Below are 22,128 nucleotides of genomic sequence, written 5' to 3' on the forward strand. Positions count from 1 at the left end.
CGCTCGGTGAGATCGACTTGTGTGTGTGTGTGTGTGTGTGTGTGTGTGTGTGTGTGTGTGTGTGTGTGTGTGTGTGTGTACCTTCTGCCCAATGGAAGAGCCTGACTGGGGTGTGATGGGTCTTTGATGATGTTGGCAGCCTTTCCATGGCAACAAGCCATGTAAACTGAGTCCATGGATGGAAGGTTGGCTTCCGTGATGGTCTGGGCTGTGCACACCACATTCTGTAGTTTCTTACATTCCTGGGCAGAGCAGTTGCCATGCCAGGCTGTTATGCATGTAGAGAGTATGCTTTCAATGCCCCATCAGTAGAAGTTGGAGAGGGTCCTCATAGCCATACCAAATTTCCTGAGCCGCCTGAGGAAGAACAGGCATTGTTGTGTCTTCTTGGCCATGATGTCTACGTGGGAAGTCCAGCATAGGTTGTCAATTGTCGTCACTCCGAGGAACTTGATGCTCTCTACCCTCTCAACCTCAATTCCGTTAAAGTAGATGGGAGCATGTTCTCCTCCTTTATTTCTGAAGTCATTGGTCAGTTCATTAGTTTTGCCAAACTTAAGAGAAGGTTGTTCTCATTGTACCATGTCTCCAAGTCCTCTACCTCCTTTCTATATTTGACACAATGTTGTTAGAACACAGGGTTCTTTCCAGATATCAATCTTTTGGGACATATTGAGATCAGGGGCAAATGTTTTGCCTGGAGCAGGTTTCTTCTCTAGTGTTACAAGCAGACTTAAAATCCTATGGTTATAGAGTCATACAGCATGGAAAAAGACCAGTCGATCCAACCAGTCCATGCCAAACATAATTCCAAACTAAACTAATCCCACCTGCCTGCTCTTATAGTTAAATCCAGGGCTCCTGGTTCAGAGGTAAGTACACTACCACAATGTCACATGAGCATCCATTTTGCATTTTATTGCATTTCCCTTTAAGTGGTGGTCAATCACATTATTTAGTTTATTCAATCAAAACAATATGAAAGGAAGACGGAGCTGGTTTGAGAAGATAGTCGAAATGCATCATCGAAATGCACCTCCACTAGCATCACTGAAACATTTTAAATGGAAAAGTTTGTTTTAATGTTGCTTTTTGTTACAATAATGTTACAATATCCCTTCCCTTGACTGTTTCTTCATCTGATTACATTTTACATTTTCAAAGAGAGTAAAGACTTTAGGGTTTTGGAAGGCAGATGTTAGACATACATAATCCTGCATTCTGTAAATAAATAAACTGACTGTCAAAAATGGATTTCTGCTCACCTTCATAATTCACCATCTGGATTGGGATCCAATTAAGCTGCACATGGGATTGTTGGCAGATGTGTTAGCATTCACATTCAAAGGTCTCAATTTCCTCACAGAGCCCTTTCCTTATTGTCCAAGTTTCAGTGAAATACAGGAAAGTGGCAGAATAGGAGTTATTGCCTTGCTCGGAGTTTCTTTTTATTAACAGATTCCTCAGCTTTGCAAAATTACTTTTGGCTATTCCTACTCTTCTAACATGGCATCAGATCAACCATCTTTTGTTATCATTTGTCCTGAATTGACAAACCTTTTCCTGTGTGACACTATTTCAATCTTCAGTTTCTTTTCATGTACTCCTCCTAAATACCATTGTTTCTGTCTTTGCATGTTTATTCTTAGTCCATATTTACAGTCTTAGATTTGACTTGACTGACAATAGTTTGAAGGTTTGCTTTTGATTCTGCAAGTGGCACTATGTCATCAGGGCAACACAAATTTGAAATGTTCTTGCGTCCACTTTTTACTCACAGAAGTGCAAACAATCCTTTGAATAATTTCTGTGTACAGACTGAATCATTTTAGTGTCAGTATACTGCTCTCTTCTCTGTAAATTCATCTGATTGTCCTTTCCAGCCTATTTGGTTTCAGTCTCAGCTCTGGATAAATCTCATCTCTTACTGTCAACGTCATACTTCAGCAACGTTTATTAGTTTTGGTATTAAACACAATCAAATGTTTTTCATAGCCTATAAAATATATGTAAATGCTCCCATTTAAGTCTTTACTCTATAGATCAGAGAATTAATCCTCAAATTCATCAAAATGTTTAACAATTTGGAAAAAGGGACTATTCTTTTCATGCAATGTTTTGAGTATTATATGGAATTATCATCCACTTTTGAGGTCCAAGATCACTAATCTATATGAAAAGGAGTCCCTCAATTAAGAAATTTAGGAACCATTAATTTGGGGAAGTAAAATCAAGTTTTTCTCACTGGTCATCCGTGTTCATTTGTTCCTTCATTAGGAGGAAGGGCAGGATCAGAGAAGACCATATAATACAGGCTAGGTTGTCTCCTAGGTGACTGCTACCTCGTGCTGAACAGACTATTCCAGTGCAGCAGGTGAAATAGTAAAGAACCTGCCTTAGCCAGTGACAGGAGAAGACCACAGCCATCAAGTCACTTGCTACAAAATATGCAAATAAGTATAAAGGATACTTTTCATCTGTTAGTTGGTCATGATCTAATCTTGGGTCAAGAAACAAACAAATTGGCATGTCAATAATATTAATTATGGTGATGAAACATGTTCATAGTTGTGAATTTGAGAAAGATATAAAGAGAGAATGATTGTATTCTTCTCTTGATGAGCAGAGAATATTACTGGGCAGTAGGACTGCTTCTGCAGCATAGAGTTGTGGCATACTTATAGAATCAAAGACAACAAAAGAGGTCTTTTGGCCCATCATGACTATACTGCCAAAGCTGCACAAAGTCAATACCAGTTCCACTTGCCCGCATTAGGCACGTTGCCTTGAGTGTTGTCTCACTTTAAGTGCTCATTGAAATGCTTTTTAAAGGTTGTGAAGTTTGCTGCCTAAACTACCCTCCCAGGCAGTGAATTCTAGACCTCTACCACCCTCTGGTTGGAAAAGCTTTTCCTCAAATCCCCACTAAATCTCCTACCTTCCTATTAAAATTACGTCCACTTACTGTTGATCCACTCATCCAAGGAGAACAGCGGATTTCTATTTACCTTGTCTATCCCCTTCATAATCCTATACATGTCACTGCCTCCTCAACCTGCTCTGCTTCAAAGAAATCAACAGAGTTAATCTAGCCTCCCTTCAGAGCTGAAATGCTCCATCTCAGGCAACATCCTGTTCAATATCCTCTGCGCCCACTTCAGTGAAATCACATTCTTCCGAAAGTGTGAAGACCAGAATGACACATAGGACTCTAGCTGTGACCTAGCCAACATACCTATCCCTGCTCTTATAATCTATGCTTTGCCTAATAAAGGAAAGTGTCCCATCTGCCTTCTTAACTACTTTACTGACCAGCTACCTTCAGGGATTTATGGAAAAGTATCCCAAAATTGTTCTGTTTTTCTGAACTTCATAGTGTCCTGCCATTGATATATACTTTGGCTTTCTGGAATAAAAACATCTATAATCCCATCAAGTGCTGTTCAAATACATTATAAGGCAACAATATACAAATAAACATAACATGTGCAGGATTACATAGGAGGATTAGGAATGTGCAGAGACCATTCAGTGGCTCAAGCCTGCCCTGCTATTCACTGAAACTAAGTTGATCTCATTCTCAAATACTTTACTGGCTTCCCTAAATCCAACAGTTCCTTCCCACAGTCTGATCTGCAATAAGCCAACATTAATTCAGACAGCCCTCACACTGCACTTCAAAAAGGATTAATCTCTACTTCAGAAGGACTAATATTCTTGCTTGCCAGTTGCTTATCATGATTTAAAAGCATGGAAATTCTGGAGAAATACTACCAAGGACTGACAAAGCCATGTTAATGCTGGTGAACTAAAGGCTACATAGTATTATGAACACTGAATGGTTCATATGATGGTTATGTTTCAAAATATCACCTCTAATCTAGAGTGAAGCAGAATGTGTTGGACAAGGAGGTATGTGGAAAATACTAAACTTCTGCCTGGGGATAGGCCCTTGTAATCTGCTTGTCATGTTGGAAAGAAACCCAAAGCAATAATCTATTGAAAATGAAGAGACAGTGTAGATACCTTGACACAAAGAGATGGACTGTTTTGAAGAAGTGGTACCCACATAGAGAAACAGAGAGTAAACTTTTTTTTATGTGAACAACTCAGCAGAATGCTTGGAAAGGTTGGTTTTCTTTTCAAAAGTAGGTGGGTAAGACAGAGGTGAATTGTGGAGATGTTAGAAACAAGATGGTCTTTGCTGACACAAGTCAGTTCTGGAATACTCAGGTTGACAGGAATGATTTTCAAAAACCAAAGATGTGATCTTGCAATGTGAGGGAGAAGTGAATCTGCTGGAAAGCTGTGAGCGACTTGTAACTTCAGCTTTTTTTTTAGATTTAGATTACTTACAGTGTGGAAACAGGCCCTTCGGCCCAACAAGTCCACACCGCCCCGCCGAAGCGCATCCCACCCATACCCCTACGTCTACCCCTTACCTAACACTACGGGCAATTTAGCATGGCCAATTCACCTGACCTGCACATCTTTGGACTGTGGGAGGAAACCGGAGCACCCGGAGGAAACCCATGCAGACACAGGGAGAATGTGCAAACTCCACACAGACAGTCGCCCGAGGACATCTTAAATGTCACATGTCTGGCAGAAGTGTTTTTTAAAGTAAATATTGGATATATTGGTCATGTTAAACAGTCAATGTGAAAGAATGTTTTCATCACAAAAAATAAGAAGAAACTAATACTTCAGTCTAATGCTTAGCCCATATTGATTTTAGCTTCTTTATTGCATTGAAAGTCTTAAAACATAGTATCCTGCCTTCTGTTCATTTCTGCTTATTGTTGGAAAATTATTTTTGTTTTTAGAAGTTATCGGTCTCTAAGGAGATCATGACAATAGTCATGGTAATATTCTGCCTAGCAAAGAAGCTAGTTATTTTAATACTTGGTGAGGAATGGGTTTCCTCTACCATCCCACCACAGCTGCCATTTTTGACAACAAAGCGTTGAGAACAAAGCATCTGCATAATCTTATCCTCCTGCTGTCTGACCCAGTTTCTGAGGCAGCATGTGGCATGTGGACATGTAGAAACAAGAGGCTTTTAATTATAGTAAATTACTCTCCCAGCATACCATCTGGCACTTTTCTGTTGCCAGAGATTGCAGTATAAGCTGTCGATGTCAGAACTCTCAGTAGCATATTTTCTTCAGTGTACAAGATAAAATAATTATTTAACTAAGCCAAGGACATTAAAATCATTAGATTTATGAAAGCACAATGTCTTGCTAGTGTACTAAGTTAACAAAATAGGCTTTTCAATTATTAATGTTGCAAGAATATATGCTTTTTCAGTCAGTAAAGGATGTGAGTGTTGCCATTCATTGTCCATTAACAAGTGCTATTGGGGGGGATATGTCACATAGGCATAAATTCTGTGATCAGGTCACCAGTGACCCAGTGTTTGTGTGTTACTGTCTCAGTCTCAATGATTTTGTAAGTAGGCCTCACTTATAGATTGGCCAAGTACCTGGTCCATGTTAAGCCTTGTGTTGGGATCTCATCGCAGTGGATTGGGAAGTCCCTGTACAAGGGACTAGTTTAAAGAATTCCAAATACTTAAAGGTAAGTGGCCACATATGACTGACAATCATTTTAGTGCCCTTATTTCAGCCTTTGCTAGTCACAATGAATAGGAAGATCACAAATGCAGACTGTAACAAAGTATAAAAATGCTGCAACTATCCAAAGCCCCATTTGATGGGTGATGAAGGTGAAAGCAGTGAGAAGGGGACATGGCTGTGCTTCTCACTACATGGCATTGCAACATCTCTAGATGGGTGAGAGGAAGGTTAAAATGGCAGTCTTCATTTCAGTCCCTGGTAGCATCGGTCTCCCAGTGTGTGTTAATTGCAGCAGATCACTCTCTTCTGAAGTGGTGCTCATGTGCCACCTGTACCTGGCCTTCATTAGTAGGTCTACCTCTCTCTGTATGTACGTTGGCTGAAAGGTAGGTATGGTGTACTTCTCTTGCAGAATGATCTGCCTCCCACCAGTGACATCCATTCAATTTCCCTCCTCTTCTTTCAATAAACACAGGTGAAGAAGGATTCGCACAGGGAAACTCATTTCCTCAATAGTGTGTACAAACCAGAGCAGTGCTAGATATTTAAATACAAAAATTCCTGAGGTGAAAGAAATAGCAATTAACAAAATTGTGAGGAAAATATGCAAAATACTGCTGCAAGTTCCAAGGTTCATAAAATAACACCTCAGCCCCTGTGGATACTTATTTTATATCAAAAGATAGATGAGAATATAGATAGATATAATAGATAGATGCTGCATCAGCTTAAACAACTGTCATTTTTATACATGTATAATCATATCTTATGGGGACTAATTTTCATTCACTTATATATGGACTGCAAAGCGTTGCCAGCGCTTGTACAAATTTCAGCCACAAGGCAGAAGATTATGGTAAATGGACAGAAAGAAAACACAAAAACTGAATTGACCAAGCAGTGCAGATACAAAGGAAAAAAAAAACAAATATGGTTTGATACATCTCTATCAACCTCACTTTGCAATCAATTAAGATCATAAGACACAGGAGTGGAGGAAAGGCCATTCGGCCCATCGAGTCCACTCTGCCATTTAATCATGGCTGATGGGCATTTCATTTCCACTTACCCACCCTCTCCCCATAGCCCTTAACTCCTCGCAAGATCAAGCATTTATCAATCTCTGCCTTGAAGACACCCAATGTCCTGGCGTCCACTGCACTCCATGGTAATGAATTCCACAGACCCACCACACTCTGGCTGAAAAATTCAGAACTTTTGAACTGCAGTCACTGTTGTAATGGCAGAAATGCTGCTGCCAATTTGTTTGGAGTAATGTCCCACTGACAATATCTAAATAAACGACTACATCATAATTTTTAGGTGTTGGCTCAGGGGTAAATATTTGTTGTGGTTCCACAGGCCTGGCTGCGACTGTTAGATTTCCCTGAGAGACTATCCCCCCAACAGTGTCCAAAGGATATACCTGTTAGAGAGGGGAATAGCCACAGGAGACTCCTGTACTACCTGCCTGCCTCTCCTAGTGGTCACCCATTTAGCTGACTGAAACTGCTGTGGTGTGACGCCTGCCCGGATCTAGTGTTTATTACACTGTCTGTCCCCATAAGTTCCGCAGTGTGTCCAACTGCCACTCCAACCAAACAACATAAACTGTGAGGAGCTGCAACCGGTTACACTGCCTGCAGACATAGTTGTCAGGGACACTAGACTGCTCCCTGATCTCCCACATCTGGCAGGAGGAGCACACCACTGCCCTGACTGCCATCTCTGCCCCTTTACAGTAAGAAATATAAAAGAATCTTATCTTGCTTGCCTTTCTCACTGAAGCCTGGTATTCACCTAAGCCCACAGCAGCACTTCCACCACACAGCATCAAACTTTGTTATATTCCCACAAATGGCAAATAATAAGGAATTTACAGGCCAGCATAGGCAATTGATAAATACTTTAACCATTCCTTTCAGACATCTCTGCACCAGAGATATGGAATCCCTAGTTTTTGCCCTTTCCTTACATTCCTAGTGTCTAGGAAGAGGTCTGCAGGTGCAAAGATAGGAAATAACAACTTGCTTTTTGCACAATTATAAAAACTCAGACTATAGATTGTTCTGCTATAATGCATGTTTTATCAGCAAGAGTTGGCTATAACGCAATTGATGAATCGTGGATGTTGCTTAGATAGCGCAAACTTTCTACTGAACCTACTGCAATTTTCTATTAGCGATCTTCTACAGCGTGATTTTCTATAACGGTTTCCCATAGTGCAATTTTCTATAGTTTGGAGCAGAACATCCTGTACTGCTCTTTGAATCAAGAAACCAGTTGACTAACTGTGGTCTCAGGTTGAAATCTTATCTCTCGCGGAGCGAAAGCAATTCAAACTGTATGTTCTATGTTTCTTTTGCTTTGGAATATTATTCCCTTTTTAACGTGCGTGCTCATGTCTGTGTGTGTCTGTGAGTGTGTGAAAGATTGTGAGTGTACGTAGTGACCACACAATGGCCACAAGCTTGATGTTGTGACCTTATTATGTTCCTTCAGTAATAAGACCATAAGAGACAAGGAGCAGAAAGATCACTTAGCCAATCAAGTCTGCTCTGCCACTCAATAAGAGCATGCTTTATCTGTTAATCCTCAACTCCACTTTTTTCCAGAAGATCATAAGATGTAGGTACAGCAATAAATTTGTTATTTTCTAAACACACACACACCCCCCACAACACACACACACACACACACACACCCGCTCCCCCCCCCCCCCCCACCCCACACACACCCCACCCACCCCTTGTGATTGACTCCTTACTAATAGCAGAGCAAGCTCAAGGGACTGAATATCCTAGTCCTGTTCCTATTTCTTAAGGTCTTATTTTTAATTGGGCAAAGATCTAGTCCCGTGCTAAAAATAAATTGAACAACTGTTGAAACTGACCAAATAGATTCAAAAGAAAGGAGCTAATTCACCCCTTCTCATCTTGTCATAATACTCACACTGTATCCTACATGACTCAACATAATAAAAAATATTTTGCAGCTAGCAAGCTGCATTTCTAGTGCAGCTCCCATGGTGTCATAGGAAACATGATCAGCAACTTTGTGTACAGCAAAGTTCCACAAACAGCAATATTGTCAAGATCAGATTACCTGAGGAAGCATATTGTTTGACGGAAAAGTATTGATAAGGACTCCAGGTGTAATTTCTGCCCTGATTGACATAATAACATTAGAGATTTAATGTCCATTTGAGATGGAGATGAATACCCCATCAAATAATACATGCTTTTTGTTTGCTTTTGTAGGGAAAATTTGCAAAAACAGTGTGTTGACCTGAGAGATAGGGAAAATTAATGGTGAACATGAATGGCAGTTAATGGAGTAGGAGTAGATTTGTAGTATTCCTACCTGGATACACTTTTGTGTGCATGTTGATTTGACCCAGGTGAAGGGCTGTGAGAAGTAAGAAGTAAATCTTGTGCCAGACTGCACTCCTTAATTAGTAAGCGATCAGCCTCCATCTGCAGCAGGGTGTCATACTGTGAAGGTCAGAAACAGAGAAAATCCATCAATACGTACACAAAATCTTCACAAGAAAAAGCATTTGTAAATCAATATCCATAACCAACTTCATTTCAGTGAGAGAGGCACAATCATTTGGGCAAACCACACCAAGGGTTAGGTAACTGCAGTCCAATGAAGAAAGGAAAAACTGAAAGGGACTAATGGAAAGTAACTTAAGTGTTGTGCTGCAGCAAAGGGATTTATCTTCGAGAGAGTGGTGCTAGAAAAGCACAGTCAGTTCAGGCAACATCCGAGGAGCAAGAGAGTCGACTTTTCGGGCAAAAGCCCTTCATCAGGAATCAGGATTTATCGCCAACTGCCTTCCATTCCAGGTTGTCTTGATGTAAAACAATTCTATAAAACACCTTTTGCGATCACGTAATTGAGAATGAGAGCGACTTACAGAAGAGAGTGTGTTGGCCGCACCCAATTCTCCTGCTATGGTTTCAGGACGGCTGAGCAGGTTTCCTTCAGTTGTTTCTCTCTCTAATGTTTCTCTTGCCTCTTTCAGCAGTGCCTCATACTTTTCATTCCCTGTTGTTAATAAAGTTTTAATCAAACATAAAATACAGTCCCATTCTTTCCAGTCTATTCCTGTTTGTAAGTCTTCACAACACTGGAACGTTTAGAAATTTTGCACCGCTACTTGGAAAAAAATCACAAAAGAAATGACATTCTGTAGAGTTGGTGTGCAGTTTTGTTAAATGACACATACAGAACCTCATCCTGACACATTGAAGATACCAGTAATTTTAAGTGCATGTTGGCAACTGACACCTTTTTTGGGAGTTATTTAGCAAATCTTTAGGCATAGCATTTAGCACTTTTAATTAGATCTTATGTTGCGTACTAAGATCTACCTTGTGTGGACATTAGAAACAAAATCAAATTGAACAAAATCATTAAAATATTGAAACTAAGAGCAGAAGTGGGCTATTCAGCCTTTTGCGCCTGGTCCACTATTCAATATAACCATAGATGATCCTCTACCTCAATATCATCTTCCTGCTTTCTCCCATACCCATTGATGCCTTTAAAATTTAAAATTGTATCAATCTCCATCTTTAATATATTCAGTGACTTCACCTCTACAGGGCTTTTATGGTAGAGAATTCCACAGGCTCACTATCCTCTGAGTGAAGAATTATTTCCTCATCTCAGTCCTAAATAGTCTACCTGTGCCCTGCAACTGTGAGCCCCTGGTTCTAGATTCTCCAATCAAGGAAAACATTTCAATTAGATCCTTCTAAATTCTGTTAAATTTCGGCCCACTTAAACTAATCACTCCTCATTCTACAGTTTTACGATTCCCAATTTCAACCTCTGCTGCAATCCCTCTATGGCAAGTAAATCCTTTCTTAGGTAGGGAGACCAAAACTGCATGCAATATTACTGGTGCGGTCTCATCAAAGCTGTATATAACTGCAATACGACATCTCTAATTCTCAACTCAAATAATCTTGTGATTCTATTTGATGTCCTAATTGCTTGCTGCAAATGCCTGTCTACTTTCATTGACTGGTGTACAAGAACACTCAGATCCCTTTGTACATCTACACTTCCCAATATATCACCATTTCACAATATTCGTCCTGTTTGTTGACACCAACATGTATAAATTCACATTTATACATCCTCAAAACAAACTCCAATAGACCTGTTAAGCACAAATTGGACTTTGTCCAAAACTATTAATGCTTTCCAAATCTTGTTAGCAGAATCGAGTATTTACCCCACTATCGATGTTAGGCTAACAGATCTGTAATTCTGTTTCTTTTGCCTTTTTAAATAGTGAACTTACATTTGTCACTCTCCAATCTGTAGGAATTGCTCCGGAGTCTATACACTTTTGGAAGGTGACGACTAATACATCCAATATTTTCAGGTTCACTTCCTTTAGTACTCTGGAATGTAGATTATGTAGCCCTGGAGATTTATTAGCCTTTAATTTTCCCAACACCATTTTATTTCCTTCAATTTAACTCTCTCACTAAATCTTAACATTTCTGGATGGCACAGTCGTTCACTGGTTAGCACTGCTGTCTCACAGCACCAGGGAGCCGGGTTTGATTCCAGCCTCGGGTGACTGTCTGTGTGGAGTTTGCGCATTCTCCCTGTGTCTGCCTGGGCTTGCTCCGGTTTCCTCCCACAATCCAAAGATGTGCAGGTCAGGTGAATTGGCCGTGCTAAATTGCCCTGAGTGTTAGATGCATTAGTCAGAGGTAAATATAGGGTAGGGGTGGCCTATTCTTCAGAGGGTCAGTGTTGGCCTGTAGGACCTGTTTCCATACTGTAGGGATTCTATTTCTTGGAGATTATCTGGGCCCTCTTTTGTGAAGCCAGATCAAATCACATTTTCTATTTTTCTGCCATTTTTTAATTCCCCATTATAATTTACACAGCTTCTGACTGCCACGCCCTGCATTCAATTTACTAATCTTTTTCTCTTCACCTATCTATAGAAGCTTTTACTGTCAGTCTTCATGTTCCCTGCAACTTTACTCTCATACTCAATTTTCTCTCTCTTGATCAAATATCTTGTCCTATTTTGCTCAATTTCTAGTCCTCAGGCTTGCTGCTTTTTCTGGCAATCTTATATGTCTCCGCTTTGGACATAGCATTATCCCTAATTTCTTTGTAAGCCATGGTTGAGCCAACTTTCCCCTTTCCTTTGACAGACAGAAATGGATAATTGTTGTAATTCATTCACACATTCTTTAAGTATGCACCATTGCCTATCCATTGTCAATCCCTTCAGTAAAATTTCTCCATCCATCCTTGCCAATTCATGCTGAATACCCTTAATAGATCTCTTTATTTAGATTTAGGACATTAGTTTTGGATTTAACTGCTTTGCACTATCTGAATTAAGAATTTTATATTATGGTTGCACTTCCACAAGAGACTCTGCACAGCATGATTGTTAATTAATCTTTTCTTACTGCATCTTTGGGGAATATACATACATTAAATTGGTTCTCCCATATTGGCTGCATTACTACAGAGATGGCGCACATGCACAGTTTGGCAGCGGATCCGCAACTGCCTGAAAGAAAGGTGGCATTGCCCATAAAGCAATAGTGCATGGTGGAGTCAATTCCTGAGCATTTGACATTTCACTTCCTGCTGCAATGATCATTAAAATATTTCAGCATGAACTTTAGAATTTACAAAGTTGTGCAAAGAAACAGCTCCCTGATTTTACTGGGTGCTTTGCAAAGTCCCAGTTATTGTAAATAATGACTGGAAAGGGCCTGTTGCACATATCAGGCTGTTCATGGATCAATGATTCCCTGACTTGATTACTGGGTTTCTGCTTTCTGGGTGTTTAAAATCTAGGAGATCTTAATAGGTTGTCTGTGTCATCAGTTGTGGGAGGCTGTCTTTTTAACAGAAGGAAAACCTGTCACAGCAAACGGTTTATCAGACTGTCCTCAGTATATACATATGCAGAAATGCTACCTGACAACAAAGACCATGTCATGGCAAAGTGACATCACAGGCCCCGTCTGCACACGTGCTGTTGGGCATTCTGGCACTTTGACTAATTATTACATCTCACATTTAATTCTGAGGCACACTATAAGAATCCACTGTACTGACAGTTATCATAATGATTGTTTCACATGGTACTGCCACACAGATGTTAACAACCAACTGCCTCACATCCCATGGCAAAAGTTTACCATTTATAGCCAGGGAATCTACATAGTGCAGTTCTGCAAGATTCTGTTTCGGTATGACTACAGTTCAACTTCTCACACAAAATGACAGAAGAGAGTCAGAAAAAAATCATTATAGATAGAATAGATTTCATAGAATCCCTACAATGTGGAAGCAGGCCATTCAGCCCCTCGCGCCTTTACTGACCCTCCAAAGAACATCCCATCCAGACCCACCCCTGTAACATTGCATTCACTATGGCAAACCCACCTAGCTTGTACACAATGGTCAACTTAGCGTGGCCAATCAACCTAACCTGCACATTTTTGGACTGTGGGAGGAAACTGGAGTACCCAGTGGAAAGCCATGCAGACACTGGGAAAATGTGCAAACTCCACACAGACATTTACCCGAGACTGGAAGTTAACCCAGGTCTCTGAAGCTGCGAGGCAGCAGTGCTAATCACTGAGCCACCGTGCTGCCAGAGAATAATGAACAAATGAATTGAATTGCAGGCACAAATTCAGATAGGCATTTTTGCACTATTGTAGGTAGAAGCTTAATATTGCACAAAGATACTGATTAATTCAGGAAATGGGTAAAACTGTGGCAAATGGAAATGGGTAAAACTGTGGTTTTCAGTGTCAGGAAATAGGAGTTCATCCACTTTGGACCCAGATAGGTTTGAATAGCAAGGCTTTCAAAATAAGAAATCATGGAAGTCCAAAGAGACATCAGTGACAAGATACACAGTAAGATTTCATAAACAGAGACTAATAAAAAATAACTACTGGCCTTATATCTAACAAGTAAGAATATAGGTAGCTCGAAATTTTTGCTGTAGCTATACAAAGCCCTGTATGAATCATATCTCCAGTACTAGTCACCAAAAAAGGATACACTGATCTTGGAGGGTGCAGCCGGATGGGGCGCTGAAAATGATGGCTTTATGAGAAATGGACAATAAACGATGAATGTTGGGAAATTCAGACACATCTTGACTGTGCTCAAAGACTCTGGAATAAACATGCTGTAGAATCCAAACAGGCTGCAGCTACAGACAGACACTACGCAATTGACCCAGCAGCTGCAGACAATATAATATACCTGAATTTGAATGGAACGGAAACGACCTGAAATGACATCCCCATGACAATCAGAAACATCGAGTTGTTTACTAGACACGGGGCGCCTCATACCCTTATTTGGAGAGAGCTACTTGACCTACGTGCTCCCAACAACTTCCAGGAGTAGATGCTCAAGGACCACCCCGCCATCAATACGTCAATGCCTGGTTGAATCCGATTGATCAGGCTGATCAAGCCCTGATCAATCTACTGGAGGGCATCAAAGACCCTCCCAAAAGGATGCAAAGGCTTCTAAGTGTAAGAATCGCCACAACACCATTCTCAGTACAGTAACTCAAGCCCACCTATCATGAAGAGAACACAACCTTGGGACCACCGGCAGGAGAAGACCAGACAATCATCACCATGTGGATCAAGGCCAAGACCTAGAGTGGTGGTACATGACCATCCACTTGTTGTTTAGATTTATAATGTGAATTGTTAGTTTGTAGAGTATTTCCTTATATTAATATTAATTGTGTTAAATAAATATTATCGTTTATTACTATTAAGAGTTGACTTGCAGTTTCTTTGCTAGATGTAAGTTATAACACACTGTGGGGCAGACACAACAAGAGAATGCAACATAGATTTACAAGAATTATATCATGAACTAAATGATGAGAATGGATTATATAAATTAGAATTGCACTCCCTGAAAGTTAATAGATTGAATAATGATTTCATTGAGGTTTTCAAGTTTTAAGGCAAACAAATTGAGCAGAGAGAAACTATTTCCAGTTCTTATGAATTCTGGACTAGGTCTAATAACCAGACTCAGACTTTTTAGGGGCAAAAATAAGAAACAGAATGGTAAAAGTTTGGAGTTGCCCTTCACAGATGGCAATTCTTGGTAGATTGAATGCTAATTTTATCAGTGACCTTGACAGATTTATGTGAAAAGAAAGCATGAAGGGATATGGGGCAATGTGGCAATGAGGAGATAAGTTGTAGATTACAAATGATCACACTGAATAGTGGTACACTTATAAACTGTGAAACTGTTGTATTTGTTTGCTGTTTGTTTAGTATCAGCATTGCATTTACTTTTAATTTAAAGAACCAGCTCAAAGTTAAGGCCATACCTTTTATGTTTCTCGGGAGATCCAGGTAGATTCTGGGAAAGATTCCTTCCCCCTTCAGGCTAATACTCTCAGGTTCAAAGTAAGCGATTTGAATCTCAAAGCTCTTATGAAAGGCCTCTGGTACTCCAGGCAAATAAGAAACCTTCAGCTTCTGCTCCGAATTTGCTGCAATGTAACCCTAAAATGACAGTTGATTGCAGAGGAATAAAACACTCTAATGTTAATGAAAATAAGTGGTGCTGTATCAATAATAGAGCCACCAACATTAGAAAAATTGGGTGATCACAGTGAATGTTTAAAAGTCAGAAAACATCATTAAAATTGTCACTTGGGAGTGCAGCATGAATATTTCTGAAAAGAGAGACTTGTTCCTGAAGATTTTCATCTTGCACTTATCAAGACAATGCAAGAATGCCAAATTTCAGATGATCACAATATGTTACACTGTCAGAGAAGAGCTGAGCAGAGAGGGTTGATTAATTGATTCTGATTGGCTAAGGTGTTGCTATGGCGAGATTAATGGAGAGCTACAGGCCATGCTACTCTCAGGTAACTTGAAACAAGCACACAACCTGAGGACCCCACTGTTAACAGCCTGTGTTTCTCTCCACAGATACCAGCAAGACCCACCAAGTCTTATCTGCTACTTTTATTTGTATTCTAGTTTCTTATTGTTCTCCAAAATTGCCTATGATTTATTTATCTGTGAATAACTTATACATCATATAAATAGATAATTGACTATTGCACTCGATGTGGCAACAAAGTACAGACAAGGATCACCTCCATGGTCACCATCTGATAAATCCTTTATCAAAGGAGTGACGATGCTGCTCCTTTAATAAGGTTATGCTGCTCTTGGCTTTTTTTTCAGATAGGTCATAAAAGCAGCGATTCTGATAATTCTGGGTTTAACTACTTGAGAATGCTTTCAATTTTTTAAAAGCACTAGTACCATGAAAGGGGAGTGGCCAGTTCTCCCAGTCCAGCTTTTCTTTGGTTTGGTTTCAGCAGTCTGGCTGTTCACTGAAAACAGTCAGTCAGTTGTGAAGCTGCTGGACACAAAGAAGCAGGTCCATGCTGATCCTCCCTCTCTCTGACATCTCTCCTGCAAGAACCTGTGTTGGATTTTTCCTTTTTTGTGCAAAGGGGTGTTTATAGGGATTGCAAGTATTTTGAACAGCATCATTAAACTGGGATAAATATTGGGTTTTCGGACAGGTTAAGTTATTCTGTATTCTGTTCTTTTTTGTTTTGTGTTTCATTCGGTAATCATGTAAATAAATTCTGTTTTGTTTAGAAGTAATTGGTTGGGTCAGCTACAGCGCTCCTGGAATATCCACTGTACACCTGCTTATAAAACTAGCCAAGTTAGTGCCCAGGCTATTTTCTTTAAATGTTTTGAGGGATCTGGCCTAGTCCATGACAGAGGTAACAAACAAATTAAGGTGCAGTGACAGCATCTTCAATAAGACATCTCCTGCAGGAACAATGTTCATTTTGCCCTCACTTCATAGTTCCCTTATCTTCATAATCAACAATCATAAGAGAAAGCACTAACCGAGCAAGGAGTAACAAGTGGCACTCCTGTTACAGGCTCTTGCTTAGCCATCTGGTCAAGGTGCAAAACAGCGAAGTCAAATCCCACTTTTCCAGTATTCATCAGGGTTAGTTCAGCCACAGCAACAAGGCTAAGTAGCTAGAAGAAGAAAAGAAAGCGAAGGTTATACTTCTTGAATCAAATGAATAGACTATCTCACAGCCTTGAAGGACAGTACAGTCAGCAGTATCATCTTTTTCTTGTGGCAAAGTGCCCACATCTTGAGATCATTACAAAGTGCTGGGTCCACTACTCCTCATCGTTTATATAGATGATTTGGATGTGAACACAGGAGGTATAGTTAGTAAGTTTGCAGATTACACCAAAATTGGAGGCATAGTGGACAGCGAAGAAGGTTCAGAGCACAACAGGATGTTGATCAAATGGGCCGTTGGGCTGTGGAGTGGCAGATGGAGTTTAATTTTGATAAATGTGAGGTGCTGCATTCTGGAAAAGCAAATCTAAGCAGGGCTTATACACTTAATGGTAAGGTCCTGGGGAGTGTTGCTGAAAAAGGAGACAGTTCAGCAGTGCAGGATCATAGCTCCTTGAAAGTAGGGTCGCGGATAAATAGGATAGTGAAGGCGGCATTTGGCATGCTTCTCTTTGTTGGTCAGAGTATTGAGTATAGGATTTGGGAGGTCATGTTGCAGCTGTGCAGGACATTAGTTAGGCCATTTTGGAATATTGCATACAGTTCTGATCTCCTTCCTATCCGAAGGATGTTGTGAAACTTGAATGTGTTCAGAAAGAATTTACAAGGATGTTGCCAGGGTTGGAGAATTTGAGCTGCAGGGAGAGGCTGAACAGGCTGGGGCTGTTTTCCCTGGAACGTTGGAGGCTGAGGGGTGACCTTATAGAGGTTTATAAAATCATGAGGGACATGGATAGGATAAATAGACAGGGTCTTTTCCCTGGGGTGGGGGAGCCTAGAATTAGAGGGTGAGAGGGGAAAGATATAAAAGGGACCTAAGGGGCAACTTTTTCACACAGAGGATTGTGCATGTATGGATTGAGCTGCCAGAGGAAGGAGTGAGGCTTGTACAATTGCAGCATTTAAAAGGCATCTGGATGGGTAAGTGAATAGGAAGGGTTTAGAGGGATATGGGCCAAATGCTGGCAAATGGAACTAGATTAGGTTAGGATACCTGGTCGGCATGGACGAGTTGGACCAAAGGGTCAGTTTCCGTGCTGTACATGTCTATGACTTTATGAAAATGTTAGACTATCTAATTTACAGATATACCTCCAAGTTCTTACTGCCATTGGGAGTAAACTCATGCAGGACATAAATAACATGCAAGATACAGACATTAATAACATCAAAGTAAGGTAAGGGACAGTATGCTCAGTGATGTTAAGGGCAAATTTGAGATGAATAATGGAAACTCTTAATTGGAAGAATAATATTTACTTATACATAGAAAGTTCACAGTTGTGCGATCTGGAGGTGTTGCTTTGTTCCCAGTTCAAAATAAAATTGTCTGCAATTTCACAGGAATTTGGCCCAAGCAGGCCCTGTATGTCCATTGAGATAGCAGCACGAGTTTGTGGAGAAGAGGTGGGCAGTTCTTGTTTGTGGCAGGAACAGTATTTATCCACCAAAAATATTAAAATGCCTGCTTTGGTCTTTTGTCTCATTGACGTTTGTTGGACAATTGCATACCAATTTTCTACACTACAGTCGTGCCAACACTGCAGAGGTGTGCATTGATTGTAAAGCACTTACAAACAGCCAGAGATCATAAAACTATATAAGTGCAAGATTTCTTATAAAACGTTTGGTTTCTTAGTAAGGTACCAACGATAAAACTGTTAAAAGGTATTTAAGAGCTGCATAGTTGATAGGGAAGTGCAGGCATCTTTTCTTGTTGGTTCTACTTATATTTGCTAACGGACCTTTTTTTGAAAGCACTCTGTTAGCATCCTATAAAGAGCCTGACTGGTCATTTGTTCTTACTCACATTCTTATGTGGAAGGTGGGAAGGGAAGGAAAGGAAAGGGTAAAACTCCACAAAGTCTACAAAATCACAGGATGGATAGAGATAAGCTTTTTCCCAAGGTGCGGGATTCAATAACGAGAGGCCATGCGTTCAAGGTGAGAGGAGAAAGGTTTAAGGGGGATACATGCGGAAAGTACTTTACACAGAGGCTGGTAGGTGCCTGGAACGTTTTGCCAGCAGATGTAATAGAGGCAGGCACGGTAGATTCATTTAAGATGCATCTGGACAGATGTATGAATAGGTGGGGTGCAGAGGGATACAGATCCTTAGGAATTGGGCGATAGGTTTAGACAGTGGATTTGGATTGGCTCAGGCTTGGAGGGCCGAAGGGCCTGTTCTTGGGCTGTAAATTTTCTTTGTTCTTTGTTCCAAGAAGTATAATGACCAATGGGAAGCAAAGCTGCAGGTTAACATCTGCAGGGGGTGGATTCAACTGTGTTGAAAAACATGAAAACACGGGAAACTCAGGAGAGGTTATTAAAGTCTCCAGCACACAATATTGGACTAAGGGTTTGGAAAGAGTCAGGTATCAAATTTCAAACACATTGGATAAATGAGGATCAGTGAGAAGAGGACGGTCAATACAGGACTCTAGGTGTTGTGTCTGAATGTGTATAGTAAACGAAATAAGGTAAATGAGCTTGTGGCTAAAATCAGAATTGGCAGGTATGATGTGGTGAGCACCATGGAAATGTGGCTGCAAGGGGGTGAAGACTGCGAGATAAATATCCAAGGATATGCATCCTATCAAAAAGACAGGCAGGTGGGCAGAGGGGGTTGGGTTGCCTTGTTTGTAAAAAATAAAACTAAGCCAATAGTAACAAAAGAAGTAGGGTTAGATGATGTGGAATCTGTGTGGGTAGAGTTCAGGAACCACAAAGTTAGAAAACGCATAATGGGAATTATCTACAGCCTCCTCACAGTAGTCATGATTTGGGGCATAAGACACACCGAAAGACAGAAAAGGTTTGTGAGAAAGACAAGATTACAGTGATCTCTGGGGGATTTCAATACGCAGGTGGACTGGGAAAATCAGTGATAGTGGATTTCAAGAGGAGGAATTTGTGGAATGTACACATGATGGCTTTTTGGAGCAGCTTGTGGTGGGGCCCACAAGGAACAGGCAGTTCCAGATTTAGTATTATGCAGTGAGGCAGACTTAATAAGGGAGCTTAAGGTGAAGGAACTCTTTTGAGACAGTGACCATAATATGATAGAATTTACTCTGCAATTTGAAAGGAAGGAAGAAGGTGGAATCAGATGCAACAGCATTACAGTTGACTAAAGGCACCTACAGAGGCATGAGGGAGGAGCTGACCAGAATTAACTGGGAGAGGAGCCTAGCAGGAAAGACAGTGGAACAGCAATGGCAGGAGTTTCTGGAAATAATTCGAGAGACACAGCAAAAATTCATCCCGAGGTAAAAGAAGCACGCCAAAGGCAAGATGAGGCAACCATCATGTTTGATCAGGGAAGTCTGGGAAAGCATAAAAGCAAAAGAAAAAGCATATAATGTAGCAAAGGGAATCCAGAGAATTGGGAAGCTGACAAAGACCAACAGAGGACAAAAAGAAAGAAATAAGGAGGGAGAAGACTAAATATGAGCGTAAGCTAGCCAGTAATATTAGGAAGGTTTGCAAGAGTTTCTTTAGATATAAAAAGGGCAAAAAAGAGGCAAAGGTGAACATTGGGCTGCTGGAAAATAATGCTGGAGAAGTAGTAATGGGGAACAAAGAAATGGCTAAGGAACTAAATAAGTACTTTGTGTCAGTCTTCATGGTGGAAGACATAAGTAAATTTCCAAAGATTCAAGACAGTCAGGGGGCCATCATTCAAAGGAGAAGGTGTCAGAAAAACTGAAAGGCCTGGAAGTGAATAAATCACATGAATCAGATGGGCTACGTTCTAGAATTCTGAAGGAGATAGCTGAAGAGATACTGGAGGCTTTAGGAGTGATCTTTCATGTATCACTGGAGTCAGGGAAGGTGCTGGAGGACTATAAAGTCACTAATGTAACCCCCCATTTAAGAAGAGAGTAAGGCAAAAGATGTAAAATTATAGGCCAGTTAGCCTGACCTCAGTCATTGGTAAAATTTTGGAGTCCATTATGAAGGATGAGATTTCTGAATACTTGAAAGTGCTTGATAAAGTAGAGCGAAGTCATCATGATTTCATCAAGAGGAGGTCATGCCTGACAAATCTGTTAGAATTCTTTGAAGAGGTAATAAGCAGGTTAGACCAAGGATAACCAATGGATGTTAGCTATCTGGACTTTCAGAAGGCCTTTGATAAGATGCTACACAGGAGGCTGCTGAGTAAGGTAAGGTCCCATTGAGTTAGAGGCAAGGTACGAGCATGGATAGAAGATTGGCTGTCTGGCAGAAGGCAGAGAGTGGGGATAAAAGGGTCCTTCTCAGGATTGATGCCAGTGACTAGTGGTGTTTCACAAGGGTCAGCGTTGGGACCACAACTTTTCATTTCTGGACAAAGGAACTGAGGAAATTCTGGCTAAGTATGCAGATGATACAAAGTTAGGTAGAGGGGCAGGTAGAATTGAGGAGGCAGGTTAGGAGAGTGGGCAAAGAAGTGGCAGATGAAATACCATGTCAGAAAGTGTGAGGTCATGCACTTCCTTAGGAAGAGTACAGACATGGAGTATTATCAAAAGGGGGAGGAAATTCAGAAATCTTAAGTGCAAAGGGACTTGGGAATAGACCTTAAGGTGAAGGAACCAAGCCTAAGAAAACTGCAAAACTCATTAACTATAGGAGAGTGCCATATCTCGCTTGACTTTAGTATGAGCTGTTAATGTACTGATATATTACCATGGAAGCAATGTACACTTCTAACTTTATTCAACATATATTGTAACTGTTTAGACTTTTATCTTTGAACAGGCATATTGTTAATTCCTTTGGCATTGTGCATAGTTTGTATCTAAAACCACAGTTTGGCTTCATGGTTAAACTTGGCCAGTAGTTCTAAAGGTAGGAAAAGTCAACATGTGCAAATTAAGATAAAAGAACCTTTGTCTCCAAAGTTTTATTTGAGTGGGCTATTGCTGCATCATGCCACAAAGGGGCAGGGTGAGGTTTGTCAATGCAGTTCTTGAACAGGAAAGGCACTGAGCAGATCAGAACAATAGCCCTGCATGAAGACAGGAATTAGGAGCAAATTGCCCCAACTTCAAACCATTTCGAAAGGCCCCAGTGGACACGAAGACCTTAAAGGTAACATTAAATCAAGGAAGGAGGGAGACAGCCAAATCTGTAATTGGGAAAATGATAGAATCTATTGTTAAGGAAGTAATAGCAGCATCATAATACATCAGACAGCATCAAAATGGCTTTGTCATACTTGAAAAATATATCAACAGCCTATGAGGATTGAACAAGCAACATAGATAAAGGAGTGCCAGTATGTGAAGCATATTTGAAATTTCAAACACAATTTGATATGGTGCCACACAAGAAATTAATCCATAAGGTTATAATGAAAAAAAAAACTGCATTCATTCAATGAATCAAACTGCATGCATTCATTGAATGA

At 40.4% G+C, this 22,128-nt stretch overlaps 1 protein-coding gene across 1 annotated transcript in view; it reads right to left on the reverse strand.

Moving 5' to 3' along the window:
* hydin (HYDIN axonemal central pair apparatus protein) overlaps positions 1-22,128 on the reverse strand; it is an 869,275-nt gene that overhangs the window by 311,983 nt on the left and 535,164 nt on the right. The window contains exons 28-31 of the mRNA XM_072547579.1: positions 16,538-16,675; positions 14,977-15,154; positions 9,505-9,635; positions 8,946-9,076 (exon numbers count right to left, since the gene is read on the reverse strand). Of these exons, the coding sequence (XP_072403680.1) occupies positions 8,946-9,076; positions 9,505-9,635; positions 14,977-15,154; positions 16,538-16,675 (578 nt within the window). The remainder of the gene's footprint in view (positions 1-8,945; positions 9,077-9,504; positions 9,636-14,976; positions 15,155-16,537; positions 16,676-22,128) is intronic.

Source organism: Chiloscyllium punctatum, chromosome 26 (assembly GCF_047496795.1).
Source record: "Chiloscyllium punctatum isolate Juve2018m chromosome 26, sChiPun1.3, whole genome shotgun sequence".
Classification (NCBI taxonomy): domain Eukaryota; kingdom Metazoa; phylum Chordata; class Chondrichthyes; order Orectolobiformes; family Hemiscylliidae; genus Chiloscyllium; species Chiloscyllium punctatum.